Here is an 18,839-nt window from a genome sequence, read left to right on the forward strand (position 1 = left end):
TGATTAACACTCCAAATAAGGTCAATATATATTGTATTCACTTCTCATATGAATGCATACCTTATTTCTATTGTCAATTCCCTGATAAATGAAGAAATTGTTGAAATTTTTGAAAATTTAATCGAAAGTGATGTCGAAATCTCAGAGAAAGTGTTCCAAATTTGCTTATCCATATATGATCTGATTGATTCTGACTCTCCAATGAAAGAAATTCGGGATAATATCATTGACCAAAATTATTCTACATCAGAATAAGATATTTCATATGTATTTGTTTTTGCCATGTTATGTTAATGTAAACTATACTATTCTATCACTTTATTTTTTGAAATTTGATGAGTCATTGAAAAATAGTCGCCAGAAAGAACGAAAGAAATCAAATAAATTGGAATCATTATGTTTTTATTCTGAAAGATTAATGAAATTATCAAAACGATCAAATTGGACAACATGAAATCAAAAAAGACGTTATGATTGATCTTTTTATGGGTGAGAAGTAATCTGTTGTATTATAATCAGATATGTAATAATGTCGTAGGAAAAATAGCCGGTAAGCGTCATTTTCCTATTTTTCCGAAATTGTTTGAGCAACTTTTGAGAGGGTAAAGATTTTATCAGTTGTCACTTTTCGATTATACAAAGAATTTTTAACGTACAGCATTTTTACAATAAAAAATATTTTTTACTTTTCCTCTTTCTAAACACTGTGATGCTGTCTTTGGTACCCAAAAGAAGAATACCAGTGCCTAAAGAAAGGTCACAAAGTATGATTGTGCAAGGAGAACTGACGAAACAACCCAGTTCACCTTTTATTAAAGATCGTTTTGTCAATTCAGAGAGAAAAACGCCAACATGTTCTCCAAGTCCATTATACAAATCTCCATCAGCTAATAGTTTCGTTGAAAGTCCGATAAAGTCACCAATCAGTACTCCGAAAAAACAAAAGAAATACCATGTAACTGATACGACTCTTGATGCTCCTGATATATTAGATCTTGAGCCAAATGAAATTATTAGCTTTAACACTGAAAATCATCTTGCAGTTGCCCTTGGTCAGCATGTTTACATCTGGAGAGACGGAGATGTCGAATATTACATGAATGCTGCAGTTAATATCAATTCATTATGCTGGTACGATAGTGATACACTTGTTATCGCGCCAAAAGGTCATGTTGAGTTATGGAGTGTCTTAACCAAGCGTTGCATCCGCAAATTACAGCACCACAAAGGCCGTGTAAACTGTATAGCATGTACAAACGGCAAAATTGCAACTGCTGGTACAGACAACGTAATCAACTTATCAGATCTCAAAACTTTCAAAACAGATACATTGATTGGCCATAAATCAGAAATAGTCAGTCTTTCTTGGTCGCCGGATGGAAACATTCTTGCATCAGCTGATAAATCTGGTTTATTATCCATTTGGGCAAACAAAAAACGTAAAAAGATACCTATGCACTTCCCAATAGCATCAATTACATGGATTACCCAAACAATTATCGCTGTTGGTGGAAGTGATCAAGATGGAACACTCAAATTAGTGAATATTTTATGCCCTGATGATGAACAGTCAATATTTGTTGAGACTGGTCAGCCAATATCACATATCCACTGGTGCTTAGCCCGTGGAATATTTGTTGCTCACAGAATTCTTCCATTTGATGTGGAATTATTCGGCCGCGATTTAACAAAAATCGATGATTTTAAGGGTCATGAAGGCCCTGTAATGCAAGTAATTAGCACTCTAGATGGTTCATATGCAGCTTCAATTGCAGCAGATGAAAAAATTAAATTATGGAATTTCGTGAATGAAGCTTCACTCGTTAGAGCACAATCAGCTCAGTTCTTCCCAACAATTAGATAAGTGTATTGTAAATATATTATGTTATAAAATCTGTAAATAATCCCAGCTTTATAGCTCATTTGTCAAAAAAAATTGAGAATGTGTCAAAAAGTGGTAATTTTATCAATTTTACCAATATTAGTAATTTTTTTTCAAATGGTATTACTATATTTTGTTTCAATATGGAATCGCGCAACTAGAAAAAAATTATTTAAATTTTGAAGTGTGACATATAAAGTTCTGTCAAAATGTAAGCTATTGAATTTTTTGAGAGGGAAATAATCATCGAGGAAGTAAAAAGTGACGCTTTAGGAAATATTATTAGAAATATGATAATAAATATATTTGGAAAAAATATGTTTTTTTCAAAAATTGAAATGTTCATAGAATATTTTGAAATATGTAGGGAATTGAATTCGGTAATATATGATAAACAGGATTTTTAAATTTCAAGGAAAAATAGCTTTTGTGAATACTTTTGAGAACTCTTCTCAAAGATCATGATTCAAATATATTAAGAGCCAAAATATTAGAGATGAGTTCACAATCAAAATTTTACATTTTAATTATTTAGAAAAACGTATTAACCTCAATAAAAAATATCTCAAAGATTAATAGTTAATTTAGGGTTTCCTAGCTATCTAGAGGGAATTGTTCCTTATGATGTATATATTTATAATGTATGCATCATAAGGAACAATTCCCTCCTTAAAACGAGAAAACTTGTTCGCAATCATTTCGCATTTCGAACAAGTTTTCTCGTTTTAATAACAAACTAAAGGCTATGAGGCACTGATTATATATTAGTGCCTCATAGCCTTTAGTTCCCAGTAGATAGCTGGGAAACTTTCTCCAAATGATAAGTTATTTAGAGAAAGTTTCCCAGCTATCTAGAGGGAATTGTTCCTTATGATGTATATATTTATAATGTATGCATCATAAGGAACAATTCCCTCCTTAAAACGAGAAAACTTGTTCGCAATCATTTCGCATTTCGAACAAGTTTTCTCACTTTTAATAAACTAAAGGCTATGAGGCACTGATTATATATTAGTGCCTCATAGCCTTTAGTTCCCAGTAGATAGCTGGGAAACTTTCTCCAAATGATAAGTTATTTAGAGAAAGTTTCCCAGCTATCTAGAGGGAATTGTTCCTTATGATGTATATATTTATAATGTATGCATCATAAGGAACAATTCCCTCGCTGAAGTGAGAAAACTTGTTCGCAATCATTTCGCATTCGAACAAGTTTTCTCACTTTTAGTAGGGAACTAAAGGCTATGAGGCACTGATTATATATCAGTGCCTCATAGCCTTTAGTTCCCTGTAGAAAAGATCGAAATTTTATTCTGATTTTAACTGATCTATATTTCGCTTGCGTTATTTGAATCTTTTCTTTTGCATATGTCATTCCTTTCACTTTTCGAATTTCATTTGCCTGCATGCTCTCTCGTTTTGGTTGAAAATCAACTCAATCTTAAAATGAACTTCTTCATTCTTTACAATAAATTCAATTTTTTTCGAGATATATCTTTATCTACCCCTATGTGAGCTGCATATTCTTTCTCGCTAAATTCTTTTGATTCTTCAGAGCTAAAAATCAAGTTTAATAAAAATAATGTTTATTCATAATTTTGAAAACCAAATTCAAATTTGAATGAGAATTTTTGAAAAAAATATAGAATATTTCAATAGTTTGGAATCTCTTCAACTTCCCACTGCTTATTAACACATTTTTTCCAGAGCGGTTTATCATCCTTGGTCCATTTCTTAAATTTGTTGTAAACCTCTCTTGGAGTGTATGGTCGAACTCCAATTTTTGGATGAGCGCCATGTGGCATGTCATTGTATTTTTGCCTGAATTCTTCCAATTCCTGATTGATGCTCTCAAATTCTGAAGACTTTGGAGCATTTTTGTCCAGTGATGGCCAGAGGCGTTCAATTTTGCCATTTTGACGTGGCATGTATGGAGCTGATTTTCTGATTTGAATGTCATAAGTACTCAAAAATTTTGTGAACTCTCCCTCATTTTCTTTACCGTTATCTGACCAGAAACAGAAAGGTGCTCCATATTTTTGAACTGTTGCAATTGCCACTTTTGAAGTTTCTGTTGAACTTTTGTTACGAAGCAATTTCAATGCTAACAAATAACGACTTTTGTCATCAATTATTCCATAAACCGGTAAAGTTTCTGGTTCTTTCAAAAAATGAATATCCACATGCCAGATTGTATTTGGAAGAATTGCTTCATAATCCACATAATATGCTTTTGGATTACTTTTATCTTTTTCTTTGTAAATTCCCAGAAATTTTGCTGCCTTAATAACTGCATTGTAACTGATTTGAAATTGTTTTGGATTCATATTGAGAGTCCAATACAATTTTTGAACCCCACATTTGTAATTTTCATAAGAATTCTGAACCTTCAAAATTAATTTTTGCAAATTACCTCAGACTTTTCAGAGGATTGAGTGGCAACTCAATCCTCTGAAATAGTCTGTGGTAATTTTTAGTCTCTACACTATTTCAATATAAGCTCCATTTTTAAACAGTTTTTAAAAATCGAGCATTGAAAAGTGTGATGAGACTCTGGAGTTAATTCCTCTTGTGGAGGACCACTTTTAATTTTTGGTGTACCACCGATTTCTTTGAATGCTTTTTTGAGAGTATTTCTTGAAATTTGTTTGAAAATTGTAACATTTTGATAAGAATATGGAACTTTTTTCAAAACTGTTGCGTATGTTAACTCACCATAAGGATGTCAATTCGGAAAATTGTTTTCATTTTAGGAGAATATAATTTTCCTTTTCGAAAATTTAAAAAGTGAGACGCGCAGGATTCGAACTTTTTTAAAAGTTGATTTAAATATATTCTAGTGTGGATTCTAAGGATAATATCATATTTAAAATAAGAATATACTAGTTTAGGTGGTATAATTTTTTTCGATAAATTTGAGAGCATGTACGTTTAGGACATCAAAAGTGTCAATTCGCTCAGCGAAAGCTGAGCTAGCTTCGTTCTCGAAAGAATAGGGAAGGAGTGAAAGAGAGTGATACAGATGTTGACACATTCATATCATTTCAACAAATTTTGATCAAATTGAAATGCAATGAAATTCAATTCACTTCATATCCTTCAGTCAGTACATTGACATCCTTCTACATCACAATGATAACTCGTGCATCAATAGTTCTACAACTAACTCAGAAAAAACAAGATTTTTCCTTCCAGCTTACAGCTTTTAAAAAGTTTCGATGATAAAAATCACTCTACTCTTGTTTATCGATATGTTGTGATAGTAGGTAAACGTATTCTTATCGATATTAATAAAAATATTTTTACGAAAATCTGAACCAATTACAGAGTTATTCATAAAGTTTATGATAACTGTAATTACTTCATCTTTGTTTTATATTTGAATAAACAATTTAATTTAATTTGCATAATTTTTTTAGTTGAAAGACAGGAAACTTAGTTGAGTTTGTATTATTTTTATCGTTCAATTCATTGTATATGTGAGTGATCCAGATATTTAAGATATTTAGAAAAAATTTATTAATTTGATTAACAAATTTTAATCAAAATAGCAAAAATCTATTTGATAGCTGTAAGCAAATAATAATTTCTATTTCAACCAAAATCACTTATTTTCATCTAAACGTATAAAATTGTCAATTTTATGAGAATAAATTTAAAATCTCATGAAATATAAAGGAGAGTAATATTTTTCAATTTTCTTTTTTTCTTTCTCTCAAATATTTTCTATTGGGAATTTTCTTGTTATCAAAAAATAATTTTAATATTTGTTTATTTCATTACATACAATAAAATTTTAAAAACTCTATTTCTTCACAAGAAAATTTTTTCCTTCATATGAAGAAACATTTTGTTCTCCATTTGATGCTGAGTCTAAATCTCGATTTTTGAATTTTCTTCTTTCCAAATTTCTTTTTTCCAAATTAGAAGTTTAATTCAAATTTTCAATAGTTTATATATACCTTGAATCCGAACCATTAAGTCATAGACCAATTTGAGAATTTTCAGAGGAATCAAATTTATAGTATTTATATATTATTAATCATTTTCTTAAATAAAATCATAAGTTCTCAATTTTTCTTCATAACGATTCTTATAAATTTTAATGTTTTTACTATGAGTGCTAAATATTATTAATTACTAAATGATTTTAAAAAGAAAAAACATGTTTTTACTTTGTACGTTAACATACGTTAATATCACTTCGGCTATGGATAGAGGCCAACAGCGCCTTATTAATGAGAAAAACATTAGCCTCTTATCAATGAGATGGAAGTGTATTCGTGGATTACAATTGTGAATTCAGATACACTTCCATCTCAAAAAATGCAATCAAATTTGTATTGAATTGCATTTTTTGAATACATGCTATTGGCAGTTGGGTTTTTAGTGCATTTATATTATATTGGTACTAAGGCTTTTGGAAAATTTACAAAATAAATTTAATATTTTGTAAATGTTATCGGTTCTTACGCTTTTGGAAGGAGGGATGGTATTTTTGGAGCATTATATTACATTGGTACTAAGGCTTTTGGAAAATTTACAAAATAAATTTAATATTTTGTAAATGTTATCGGTTCTTACGCTTCCTCTCTTCATCAAGATGCTTCCTCACTCCATCATGCATCCATCATGCAGCTTCCTCTCTTCATCAAGGTGCTTCCTCTCTTGATCAAGATGCTTCCTCTCTTCATCAAGATGCTTCCTCACTCCATCAAGATGCTTCCTCACTCCATCATGCATCCATCATGCAGCTTCCTCTCTTCAACAAAGTGATTCCTCTCTTCTTCAAAGTACTTCCTCTCTTCATCAAGATGCTTCCTCTCTTCATCAAGATGCTTCCTCACTCCATCATGCATCCATCATGCAGCTTCCTCTCTTCAACAAAGTGATTCCTCTCTTCTTCAAAGTACTTCCTCTCTTCATCAAGATGCTTCCTCACTCCATCATGCATCCATCATGCAGCTTCCTCTCTTCATCAAGATGCTTCCTCTCTTGATCAAGATGCTTCCTCTCTTCATCAAGATGCTTGCTCTCTTCAACAAAGTGCTTCCTCTCTTCTTCAAAGTACTTCCTCTCTTCATCAAGATGCAGCTTCCTCTCTTGATCAAGATGCTTCCTCTCTTGATCAAGATGCTTCCTCTCTTCATCAAGGTGCTTCCTCTCTTCATCAAGGTGCTTCCTCTCTTCATCAAGATGCTTCCTCTCTTCAACAAAGTGCTTCCTCTCTTCATCATGCAGCTTCCTCTCTTCAACAAAGTGCTTCCTCTCTTCATCAAGATGCTTCCTCTCTTCATCAAGGTGCTTCCTCTCTTCATCAAGATGCTTCCTCTCTTCATCAAGGTGCTTCCTCTCTTCATCAAGATGCTTCCTCTCTTGATCAAGATGCAGCTTCCTCTCTTCAACAAAGTGCTTCCTCTCTTCATCAAGATGCTTCCTCTCTTCATCAAGATGCTTCCTCTCTTGATCAAGATGCTTCCTCTCTTCATCAAGATGCTTCCTCTCTTCATCAAGGTGCTTCCTCTCTTCATCAAAGTGCTTCCTCTCTTGCTCAAGATGCAACTTCCTCTCTTCTTCAAAGTACTTCCTCTCTTGATCAAAGTGCTTCCTCTCTTCAACAAAGTACTTCCTCTCTTCATCAAGATGCTTCCTCTCTTCAACAAAGTGCTTCCTCTCTTCAACAAAGTGCTTCCTCTCTTCTTCAAAGTACTTCCTCTCTTCATCAAAGTGCTTCCTCTCTTCAACAAAGTACTTCCTCTCTTCATCAAAGTGCTTCCTCTCTTCAACAAAGTACTTCCTCTCTTCATCAAGATGCAGCTTCCTCTCTTGATCAAGATGCTTCCTCTCTTGATCCAGGTGCTTCCTCTCTTCATCAAGGTGCTTCCTCTCTTCATCAAGATGCTTCCTCTCTTGATCAAGGTGCTTCCTCTCTTCAACAAAGTGCTTCCTCTCTTCATCAAGATGCTTCCTCTCTTCATCAAGGTGCTTCCTCTCTTCATCAAGATGCTTCCTCTCTTGATCAAGGTGCTTCCTCTCTTCAACAAAGTGCTTCCTCTCTTCATCAAGATGCTTCCTCTCTTCATCAAGGTGCTTCCTCTCTTCATCAAGATGCTTCCTCTCTTCTTCAAAGTACTTCCTCTCTTCATCAAGATGCTTCCTCTCTTCATCAAGATGCTTCCTCTCTTGATCAAAATGCTTCCTCTCTTCATCAAGGTGCTTCCTCTCTTCATCAAGATGCTTCCTCTCTTGATCAAGATGCTTCCTCTCTTGATCAAGATGCTTCCTCTCTTCAACAAAGTACTTCCTCTCTTCATCAAGATGCAGCTTCCTCTCTTCAACAAAGTACTTCCTCTCTTCATCAAAGTGCTTCCTCTCTTCAACAAAGTACTTCCTCTCTTCATCAAGATGCTTCCTCTCTTCATCAAGATGCTTCCTCTCTTCAACAAAGTGCTTCCTCTCTTCTTCAAAGTACTTCCTCTCTTCATCAACGTGCTTCCTCTCTTCAACAAAGTACTTCCTCTCTTCATCAAGATGCAGCTTCCTCTCTTCATCAAGATGCTTCCTCTCTTGATCAAGATGCTTCCTCTCTTCATCAAGATGCTTCCTCTCTTCAACAAAGTGCTTCCTCTCTTCTTCAAAGTACTTCCTCTCTTCATCAACGTGCTTCCTCTCTTCATCAAGATGCTTCCTCTCTTCATCAAGATGCTTCCTCTCTTCAACAAAGTGCTTCCTCTCTTCTTCAAAGTACTTCCTCTCTTCATCAACGTGCTTCCTCTCTTCATCAAGGTGCTTCCTCTCTTCATCAAGATGCTTCCTCTCTTCATCAAGATGCTTCCTCTCTTGATCAAGATGCTTCCTCTCTTGATCAAAATGCTTCCTCTCTTGATCAAGGTGCTTCCTCTCTTCAACAAAGTGCTTCCTCTCTTCATCAAGATGCTTCCTCTCTTCATCAAGATGCTTCCTCTCTTCATCAAGGTGCTTCCTCTCTTCATCAAGATGCTTCCTCTCTTGATCAAAATGCTTCCTCTCTTGATCAAGGTGCTTCCTCTCTTCAACAAAGTGCTTCCTCTCTTCATCAAGATGCTTCCTCTCTTCATCAAGATGCTTCCTCTCTTGATCAAAATGCTTCCTCTCTTGATCAAGGTGCTTCCTCTCTTCAACAAAGTGCTTCCTCTCTTCATCAAGATGCTTCCTCTCTTCATCAAGATGCTTCCTCTCTTCATCAAGATGCTTCCTCTCTTGATCAAGATGCTTCCTCTCTTGATCAAAATGCTTCCTCTCTTGATCAAGGTGCTTCCTCTCTTCAACAAAGTGCTTCCTCTCTTCATCAAGATGCTTCCTCTCTTCATCAAGATGCTTCCTCTCTTCATCAAGGTGCTTCCTCTCTTCATCAAGATGCTTCCTCTCTTGATCAAAATGCTTCCTCTCTTGATCAAGGTGCTTCCTCTCTTCAACAAAGTGCTTCCTCTCTTCATCAAGATGCTTCCTCTCTTCATCAAGATGCTTCCTCTCTTGATCAAAATGCTTCCTCTCTTGATCAAGGTGCTTCCTCTCTTCAACAAAGTGCTTCCTCTCTTCATCAAGATGCTTCCTCTCTTGATCAAAATGCTTCCTCTCTTGATCAAGGTGCTTCCTCTCTTCAACAAAGTGCTTCCTCTCTTCATCAAGATGCTTCCTCTCTTCATCAAGATGCTTCCTCTCTTGATCAAAATGCTTCCTCTCTTGATCAAGGTGCTTCCTCTCTTCAACAAAGTGCTTCCTCTCTTCATCAAGATGCTTCCTCTCTTCATCAAGATGCTTCCTCTCTTCATCAAGGTGCTTCCTCTCTTCATCAAGGTGCTTCCTCTCTTCATCAAGATGCTTCCTCTCTTCAACAAAGTGCTTCCTCTCTTCATCATGCAGCTTCCTCTCTTCATCAAGGTGCTTCCTCTCTTCATCAAGATGCTTCCTCTCTTCATCAAGATGCTTCCTCTCTTGATCAAGTGCTTCCTCTCTTCATCAAGATGCTTCCTCTCTTCATCAAGATGCTTCCTCTCTTCCAAAGTACTTCCTCTCTTCATCAAGATGCTTCCTCTCTTCAACAAAGTGCTTCCTCTCTTCTTCAAAGTACTTCCTCTCTTCATCAAGTGCTTCCTCTCTTCATCAAGTGCTTCCTCTCTTCATCAAGTGCTTCCTCTCTTCATCAAGATGCTTCCTCTCTTCAACAAAGTGCTTCCTCTCTTCACAAAGTGCTTCCTCTCTTCATCAAGTGCTTCCTCTCTTCATCAAGTGCTTCCTCTCTTGATCAAGATGCTTCCTCTCTTCATCAAGTGCTTCCTCTCTTCATCAAAGCTTCCTCTCTTCATCAAGATGCTTCCTCTCTTCAACAAAGTGCTTCCTCTCTTCATCAAGAGCTTCCTCTCTTCAACAAAGTACTTCCTCTCTTCTCAAGATGCTTCCTCTCTTCACAAAGTGCTTCCTCTCTTCAATGCAGCTTCCTCTCTTCAACAAAGTACTTCCTCTCTTCATCAAGAGCTTCCTCTCATCATGCAGCTTCCTCTCTTCAACAAAGTGCTTCCTCTCTTCACAAAGTGCTTCCTCTCATCATGAGCTTCCTCTCTTCATCAAAGTGCTTCCTCTCTTCATCATGCAGCTTCCTCTCTTCAACAAAGTGCTTCCTCTCTTCAACAAAGTGCTTCCTCTCTTCATCATGCAGCTTCCTCTCTTCAACAAAGTGCTTCCTCTCTTCATCAAAGTACTTCCTCTCTAAATCAAAGTGCTTCCTCTCTTCATCAAGATGCTTCCTCACTCCATTATGCAGCTGCTTCTTTTCTTCATCAATTCCTCTTCACCCTGGAGCTCCTCAGCTTTATATCATTTTAATTGGATTTTTTGAAATCCACCTGCAGTAGGATAAAGGAGATGTAACTCACGACTAAGAACCTGGCCATATGCTCCATTCCAGGCCAAAACAGATTGCATAGCCACAAACAGATTGAAATACCAATCCTGTTGCTGCATGGGGCGTCCATATTCCATTTGGAAGACTTGCATCATCACATTTGGATCTGTAAGGACTTTGTCGTTGACAAAATTGGGCCTTGCAGGAGGAACTCCATTTGCTACAATGTATCTGGAAGCAAGAGGTTTGTTCATATCCAATGGATAGATTCCTGTTGCTTTAAAAGCATTTTCGATGTTTGTAGCTGTGCAAGACACACTACATGCATCAAGGAAGCTGCGAACCATGATATAGCGCAGTTCTCTGGCGTTCCATACATAATTGATCACCATATGCCCTTGCTGATCGTACCGGATAGTCGCCATATCAAACAACTTCTTGAATTGGGCCTTCAAGGGAGAAAAAATCCCAACATCAAGAGGTTGTAAGATATGAGATGTATGGCCTGGGAGAACAAGAAGCTCGATATTGAAGGCGCTCAAGAGGCGAACGGCCAAGAAAGAGAGCCTGGATGGATGACCATCTACAATTAGGAGAAAAGGTACCTGGGCATCAAACACATTCATTTGAGACCTTTTCTCCTGTACTTTGCAGATGAACATGATACAGTATACCATAAAAAGGTATTTGTTCATCCATCCACTCTCGGAGCGAACAAAAAAGGCGTCCAGATCTTCCAATTCCGCATCAAGGGTCTTCTTTTGTGGAAGTATCACCATTGGCTTCATAGTTGTACCATCTGCAAAGATGGTACAGACCCCTGTAAGATGTGGAAGCTGAGACTTTTCAGCGCGAACTGGGCGATTCCGGCCAGCAGTAAGAACTTTATAGCGACGTTTGGAATAGAGCATTGTCTCGTCCATATTCGCAATAAACTTCTTCCTGCGGGCAAAGTATCTATGCTTGGAGAGGAAAAATTGGCGAATATGGTTTGCGTCACAGGTAGAGCGTCGGAGCATATCAATAGTTTGGGAGCTCACAATCCGAATTGACAATCTTGTGGCGATATGATTAAGCCAGCCACGGGATGGCGATGGGCAGTAATCATCGAGCTTCGCTAGAAGATGCGGGCATCTTGCAGCGATTAGTACCCGCGCCGCAAATTTTAATCTCCTATTTTGTAATTCCGTACAGACAGCAATGGCCATTGATGTTGTAATACAGTTCAAGTCGTCTGCCATCTCTTGAACAAGTTTTTTGAACTGCATTTCATCTGGTAGTGACAAAAGGGTCATACCACCCCCTGACCTTTTGTCCATGAACGACAAGTAGCAGTGCGCATGATTGCGCGTGCTACTGTCGTCTTTGAAATTGAGTAAACATTCCGTATTTGTTGATAAGACTCGCCATTTACTCTTCGATAGAGTAAATCGAGTTGCATCTGGGTCAATAGCCCAAGATTTTTATAGTTTTCTAATTCTGCAGACTCGGGAATTCGTGTTCTTGGTTGCATTTTTTTTAAACGAGAACTTCACAAATTTGGTTCATGGCCATAAAAACTCATTCAATTTTTCTGAGATTTTTTTTCGTCACTCACTCAAAACGCAGAGGACCATTCTTCTCAAAATTGAATTATTTTCTCAAATATTGGGTGAGTAAAATGGGCACGTTGTGTAAATTGATTCAAAATTTTTTATTGGTACACGACCTTTGAAATTGGTCTCGGGCTATTCAACCTACGGTATTTTCTCAAACCGTCTTAGATTTTCTCACTTTTTAGGGATTTTCTCTCAAAATATACAAAAATAGTAATACCAATACATGTGTCTAATATACTTTAAAACCATCGTGATAAAATTCAAAAACGAAGAATTCTTCTCTCCAAATTTTTTTCAAAATCAAAAAAATGAGATAAAAAAATACGTTTGGAAAATTCATTTTTAGCATTTTAAGAATTTTCTCACTTTTCTTCCAAATTGACATCCTTACTCACCACTTTCAAGTTTTTCATACATATATCTTACCCATTCATTTGGAATACTAGGTCTCGAGTTTTCGTTCATTTTTTTTACTTTATAAAACTGTTTATTTTTCAGAATTTTTAAATTTGAAAAAGTCCATTCTATATCTGATAAATAATATATTATTTTTCAATCAAAATATTTTGATTATCATCTCAAAAGTGTTCTCAAAACCTAGTTTTTCTTATTTTGGATAATCTTAATATTTATATTATTATAAACTAATTGAACACCATATGTTTTTGTATACTTTTACAAAAAAATTGATAGATTTGTGATACTTTCCCCGATGATAGAATTGAATAGCTTACATTTTGACAGAACTTAATATGGAACAGAAGCACCATGCTCAACTAAGAATTCGATAATTTTTGTTGAATTCACTTTGCTTGCAATACTAAGAGGGCACTCATTAATATCAAGAGAATTTCGTAAAACAATGACAAATATGAAAACAAAGAGAATTGTATAAAACAATGATAAATATGAAAAGAAAGAGAATATTATTAAACAAAGATAAATATAAAAAGAAAGAGAAGTGGATAAAACTATGATAGATATATAAAGAAAGAGAATTGTATAAAACAATGATAAATATAAGAAGAAAGGGAATTGAATAAAACTATGATAGATATATAAAGAAAGAAAATTCCATGAAACAATGATAAATACGAAAACAAAAAGAATTTTATTAAACAAAGATAAATATTAAAAGAAAGAGAAGTGGATAAAACTATGATAGATATATAAAGAAAGAGAATTGAATAAAACAATGATAAATATGGAAAGAAAGAGAATTTTATAAAACAATTATAAATATGAAAAGAAAGAAAATTGTATAAAACAATTATCAATATGAAAACAAAGAGAATTATATAAAACAATGGTAAATATAAGAAGAAAGGGAATTGAATAAAACTATGATAGATATATAAAGAAAGAAAATTCCATGAAACAATAATAAATATGAAAAGGAAGTGAATAAGTTTCATGTTAACATCTGCACCTTGTTCAACTAAGAATTTAACAATTTCTATTGATTTGAGTTCGATTGCAATACTAAGAGGGCACTCATTAATATCAAGAGAATTTCATAAAGCAATGATAAATATGAAAATAAAGATAATTTCATAAAGCAATGATAAATAGAAATAGAAAAAGAATTTTATAAAATAATGATTTATATGAAAAGTAAGAGAATTAAATAAAACAATGATAAATATCAAAAGAAAGAAAATGTAATCAAAAAATGATAAATATGAAAAGAAAGAGAATTGTATAAAGCAATGATAAATATTAAAAGAAAGAAAATGTAATCAAACAATGATAAATATGAAAAGAAAGAGAGTCCAATAAAAAAATGATAAATATGAAAAGAAAGAGAAGTGGATAAAACAATGATAAATATGAAAAGAAAGAGAATTGCATAAAACAATGATTAATATGAAAAGTAAGAGAATGTGATAAAACTATGATAAATATGAAAAGTAAGAGAATTATATAAAACAATGATAAATATGAAAAGAAAGAGAATGTGATAAAACAATGATAAATATGAAAAGAAAAAGAATTTTATAAAACTATGATAAATATAAGAAGAAATGGAATTATATAAAACTATAATAGATATATAAAGAAAGAGAATTTCATAAAGCAATGAAAAATATTAAAAGAAGGAAAATGTAATCAAACAATGATAAATATGAAAAGAAAGAGAGTCCAATAAAAAAATGAGAGATATGAAAACAAAGAAAATTTTAAAAAGCAATGATAAATATGAAAAGGAAGTGAATAAGTTTCATGTTACATCATGCACCTTGTTCAACTAAGAATTTAACAATTTCTATTGATTTGAGTTCGATTGCAATACTAAGAGGGCACTCATTAATATCAAGAGAATTTCATAAAGCAATGATAAATATGAAAATAAAGATAATTTCATAAAGCAATGATAAATAGAAATAGAAAAAGAATTTTATAAAATAATGATTTATATGAAAAGTAAGAGAATTAAATAAAACAATGATAAATATCAAAAGAAAGAAAATGTAATCAAAAAATGATAAATATGAAAAGAAAGAGAATTTTATAAAACAATGATAAATATTAAAAGAAAGAAAATGTAATCAAACAATGATAAATATGAAAAGAAAGAGAGTCCAATAAAAAAATGATAAATATGAAAAGAAAGAGAAGTGGATAAAACAATGATAAATATGAAAAGAAAGAGAATTGCATAAAACAATGATTAATATGAAAAGTAAGAGAATGTGATAAAACTATGATAAATATGAAAAGTAAGAGAATTATATAAAACAATGATAAATATGAAAAGAAAGAGAATGTGATAAAACAATGATAAATATGAAAAGAAAAAGAATTTTATAAAACTATGATAAATATAAGAAGAAATGGAATTATATAAAACTATAATAGATATATAAAGAAAGAGAATTTCATAAAGCAATGAAAAATATTAAAAGAAGGAAAATGTAATCAAACAATGATAAATATGAAAAGAAAGAGAGTCCAATAAAAAAATGAGAGATATGAAAACAAAGAAAATTTTAAAAAGCAATGATAAATATGAAAAGGAAGTGAATAAGTTTCATGTTAACATCTGCACCTTGTTCAACTAAGAATTTAACAATTTCTATTGATTTGAGTTCGATTGCAATACTAAGAGGGCACTCATTAATATCAAGAGAATTTCATAAAGCAATGATAAATATGAAAAGAAAGAGAATGTTTTTAATCAATTATAAATATGAAAAGAAAGAGAATGTTTTTAATCAATTATAAATATGAAAAGAAAGAGAATTAAATAAAACAATGATAAATATCAAAAGAAAGAAAATGTAATCAAAAAATGATAAATATGAAAAGAAAAAGAATTTTATAAAACAATGATAAATATTAAAAGAAATACAATTGTATAAAGCAATGATAAATATGAAAAGAAAGAGAATTTCATAAAGCAATGATAAATATTAAAAGAAAGAAAATGTAATCAAACAATGATAAATATGAAAAGAAAGAAAATTGTATAAAACAATGATAAATATGAGAAGAAAAAGATTATAAAGTTTGTTGATATCTTCTCCATTAGTAAGTAAATAAGATGCAATATCATAATTTCCGAAATGCATACTTTCTGCTATTGAATGAGGAGATTGTCCAAAATTTGATTTAAGGAACTCAGCAATTTCATAGTTTCGATAATCCAATGCTGTATTAATCATGTTATCAAATGATTTACCATCTTCAATCATTTGCATAAAAATCTCTTTATTTCCGCCTTGCATAGCATATTCTTCGGAGTTAGAAGTGTATTTAACTCCTATGTTTTTCAAGTAATTGAAACACAGTTCTGAGCCATATTTAATTGCACAATCAAGTAGTGTGATTTTATTAATTTTCTGATTAATGTAAAGATCTGGGAATTTGTTCTTAAGATCATCAACTCTATCCCATGCAACATAGTAGAAAGGAGAGTCGGTTGAATATATATTGAGGATTTCTTCTTCGTTCATTTCAGGTTCGTAGTTTTCAAATTTGAAACCTTTATAATATAAAAGTGTTGCCAATTTTTCATTTTCTGGTTTGATCAAGCATGAAAATTCGTTTAATATCTGTTTGTAAAGTTCCGTAAATAATTTAATATCTTTAACACGAATTTGTGAAAAAATATCAATCAGATAAACTGCCATTTGGATAGATATTTTGTTATTTGTAATGAATTCTATAATTTGTGAAGATACTTGTAAAATATTAATGGAATTAACATCCCAAATAATTTTAGAAGCTTGGTTAGGGTATTCAAATTCTTTAATTGGTTTAATGTCGCCAAAGTCACATCTATTTTCATTTTTTGATTGTTCTGAACTTGACATGAATTATGAAAATTATTGATGTGACACTTAATAATTTGAAAAGTTTACAATATCTTTTTAATGGCATCCACTAAGCATAAGGTGTTCACTCTAGAATACTTAGAATGCAAATGGTAGTCAGCAACTAATAGAATTTAGCATATCCTCAATTTTTTTAAGAGGGTTTGATCATTCGGAATTGATTTCAAAATTCAATTCAGCAAATACAGTGGAATCAAATTTTTTTGGGAAAAAATAAGTATGAAAAATGGAGATGGAGGAATCGAACCCCCGGCCTCAACTATGCTAAAGTCGCACTCTACCACTGAGCCAAGCATAACATAATTTTAGAAACAAGTAAAGTCATTCTAAAAAGCACTTCATATATTATGTTTTCGATCGTAACAATATAGATGTTTTCGCTTTTAGATAAAAGATTTATCAAATATATTATCATATATATGTTATTATTCATTTATCTTTACGGAAACGCCATAGTATTGAGATACTCGCATAGCAGATTACTCAAACGTATATGTTAAAATCCTAAATTATTAACTTTTTTTGTGCAGGTGGTTTTCCTTGTAATAGCTATAAAACATATAGATTCATTGTAAGTATCACCTTTAGAATAGATTTATTTAAAAACTATCAGCCACAAAAAAGTTACCCGTATATTCAATTATTGACTTATTCAAAATAGCAAAATTAATAATAAGATAATGATCTATAGCATCATGGTATGCATAATGTTTAACTATTTAGTATGTCTTATAAAATTATTATTTTATTTATTTTTATTACTAGGAATAAATTATCTTAATACTAGTAAATAGTTCACACATTTATGTAATTTAGATATTTTTTGCTCAGAAAGCCTAATTGATTGGTACTAACTCATCATTTATTCGCTCATTGAGAAAGTATAATTAAAACATGCAAGATATATGAAATTATTATAAACTTTGGATTACAATCTGAATGATTTAATTTCAATCATACTTCATGATGATTAATTGAAATTTCATTATTGTAATATATGAAATTTAAGCATTAATATTATTTTAGAACTTAAAATAATTAGTTTTTGTCCATTCATAATTCTAATAAATCGGCTAAATATGTAAAAAATTTAAAAAACTTAAAAATGGTAAAAATATTCTGAACATAAAATATATACAAATTACTATTGCATTTCCCTCAAAATTGGCCGATAGTTTTTCTTGCATGTTCATACAAATATTGCTCACAAGCATGCATAGAAGCTATATTCAAAATTTGGAGGCATTTCGCTTGTATCAAGGGTAGTCTACATACCTCTTTATGCCATCTTCTGCTAATTTTAGAATCCTTAGCCCTTTACATTAAATTTTCTATATTCTCAAATAGCTTTTGTTCACATAAATCTAAATGCTGTTCAATTTCTTCAATAATCAAATAGTTTCATGCTCTAATTTTTGGTAAATTACAATATTATCGTATTGTAAATATTATGGCGCTATGAGAGGGCATCCTTGTATCCAATTTTTTTGGTGTCAAAAGGGCAAATTTACCCTTTTGAGAGGTTTGACACGGCCTTTCTCTAATGGGTAAAGTTCACGGTTCCCTCGCTCAAGCAGGCAAAGTTCGCTCTAACACACCAAAGGTCCCAAAGATGGACAAGCCAAAGGAAGTTCGTGGCCGCGCTCGTCTGCGCAAGATCTACAACCAGCGCTTCCTTGCTGTTAACCCAGATGCTAAGCGCAAGACAGGACCAAACAGTCAGTCTCAATAAAATAATATCTTTTAGAGTATTTATTAAAAATTCATCTAATCAAATTCTACTTTTTCAAAATTCATATATTTTATTTAGGAATCGATTTCATTAAGTTTATGATTTTGCTATAATACAATGCACTTTAAAGATATTAAGCAATTTTACTTATGAAACTGATATTTTTAAGCTAAAATCTGATACCAAATTTATTAAAATAGAACAAGTGATATGACATCTTAATGGTATGCGTATTTTTAGTTTAGATAATAACATAAAAGATATAATTAATACATTATTATCTTATATATTTTCGAAATTGTATTGATTAAGCACTTTCCACTTTCTGACATTCTCTCATAATATCAATACATCTTTATTTTAATAACAAAAAGGTATAACAGTCATATGAGGTACTAAGTTATTATAACTT

The 18,839-nt window shown here is 32.4% G+C and overlaps 7 protein-coding genes, 1 non-coding gene and 1 pseudogene across 9 annotated transcripts, besides 9 other annotated features; 6 read left to right on the forward strand and 3 right to left on the reverse strand.

Annotated features, from left to right (window-relative positions):
- Positions 1-48: 48 nt before the first annotated feature.
- On the forward strand, positions 49-255 carry TVAGG3_0152440 (uncharacterized protein; the record flags this gene model as incomplete). Its single annotated transcript, XM_001306935.1, has 1 exon — positions 49-255. The coding sequence occupies one exon, from the start codon at positions 49-51 to the stop codon at positions 253-255; it is 207 nt and encodes a 68-aa protein (XP_001306936.1).
- Positions 256-698: 443 nt separating this feature from the next.
- On the forward strand, positions 699-1,964 carry TVAGG3_0152450 (cell division cycle; the record flags this gene model as incomplete). Its single annotated transcript, XM_001306934.2, has 1 exon — positions 767-1,864. The coding sequence occupies one exon, from the start codon at positions 767-769 to the stop codon at positions 1,862-1,864; it is 1,098 nt and encodes a 365-aa protein (XP_001306935.1).
- A 103-nt stretch (positions 1,965-2,067) lies between these two features.
- Positions 2,068-2,108: a mobile genetic element.
- Positions 2,068-2,108: a terminal%2Cinverted (terminal inverted repeat of ISTv3 transposon ID:TVAGG3_0152460).
- Positions 2,109-2,471: 363 nt separating this feature from the next.
- Positions 2,472-2,557: a mobile genetic element.
- A 160-nt stretch (positions 2,558-2,717) lies between these two features.
- Positions 2,718-2,806: a mobile genetic element.
- Positions 2,807-2,964: 158 nt separating this feature from the next.
- Positions 2,965-3,155: a mobile genetic element.
- Positions 3,156-6,627: 3,472 nt separating this feature from the next.
- Positions 6,628-6,771, forward strand: TVAGG3_0152500 (uncharacterized protein; the record flags this gene model as incomplete). The annotated part of the gene is made up of 1 exon (XM_051224717.1): positions 6,628-6,771. The coding sequence occupies one exon, from the start codon at positions 6,628-6,630 to the stop codon at positions 6,769-6,771; it is 144 nt and encodes a 47-aa protein (XP_051109703.1).
- Positions 6,772-6,838: 67 nt separating this feature from the next.
- TVAGG3_0152510 (SLEI family protein family) lies at positions 6,839-7,393 on the forward strand (the record flags this gene model as incomplete). The annotated part of the gene is made up of 1 exon (XM_051224718.1): positions 6,839-7,393. A coding segment is annotated over one exon (555 nt), but the record flags the coding sequence as incomplete, so codon positions are not given.
- Positions 7,394-7,435: 42 nt separating this feature from the next.
- TVAGG3_0152520 lies at positions 7,436-10,628 on the forward strand (annotated as a pseudogene). Its single transcript has one exon. A coding segment is annotated over exon 1 (3,193 nt).
- A 104-nt stretch (positions 10,629-10,732) lies between these two features.
- Positions 10,733-11,386, reverse strand: TVAGG3_0152530 (DDE endonuclease family; the record flags this gene model as incomplete). Its single annotated transcript, XM_001306932.2, has 1 exon — positions 10,733-11,386. The coding sequence occupies one exon, from the start codon at positions 11,384-11,386 to the stop codon at positions 10,733-10,735; it is 654 nt and encodes a 217-aa protein (XP_001306933.2).
- A 1,691-nt stretch (positions 11,387-13,077) lies between these two features.
- Positions 13,078-13,118: a mobile genetic element.
- Positions 13,078-13,118: a terminal%2Cinverted (terminal inverted repeat of ISTv3 transposon ID:TVAGG3_0152540).
- A 2,653-nt stretch (positions 13,119-15,771) lies between these two features.
- On the reverse strand, positions 15,772-16,674 carry TVAGG3_0152550 (protein ubiquitination; the record flags this gene model as incomplete). Its single annotated transcript, XM_001306931.1, has 1 exon — positions 15,772-16,674. The coding sequence occupies one exon, from the start codon at positions 16,672-16,674 to the stop codon at positions 15,772-15,774; it is 903 nt and encodes a 300-aa protein (XP_001306932.1).
- Positions 16,675-16,922: 248 nt separating this feature from the next.
- TVAGG3_0152560 lies at positions 16,923-16,986 on the reverse strand. Its single transcript has one exon. It is a non-coding gene; the product is annotated as a tRNA-Ala (tRNA).
- Positions 16,987-18,231: 1,245 nt separating this feature from the next.
- On the forward strand, positions 18,232-18,674 carry TVAGG3_0152570 (structural constituent of ribosome; the record flags this gene model as incomplete). The annotated part of the gene is made up of 1 exon (XM_001306930.2): positions 18,239-18,427. One exon carries the CDS (start codon positions 18,239-18,241, stop codon positions 18,425-18,427), a length of 189 nt encoding a protein of 62 aa, XP_001306931.1.
- Positions 18,675-18,738: 64 nt separating this feature from the next.
- Positions 18,739-18,766: a mobile genetic element.
- Positions 18,739-18,766: a terminal%2Cinverted (terminal inverted repeat of tvBac_53II transposon ID:TVAGG3_0152580).
- Positions 18,767-18,839: the final 73 nt, after the last annotated feature.

This window comes from Trichomonas vaginalis, chromosome IV (genome assembly GCF_026262505.1).
Source record: "Trichomonas vaginalis G3 chromosome IV, whole genome shotgun sequence".
Taxonomy (NCBI): Eukaryota; Parabasalia; order Trichomonadida; family Trichomonadidae; genus Trichomonas; species Trichomonas vaginalis.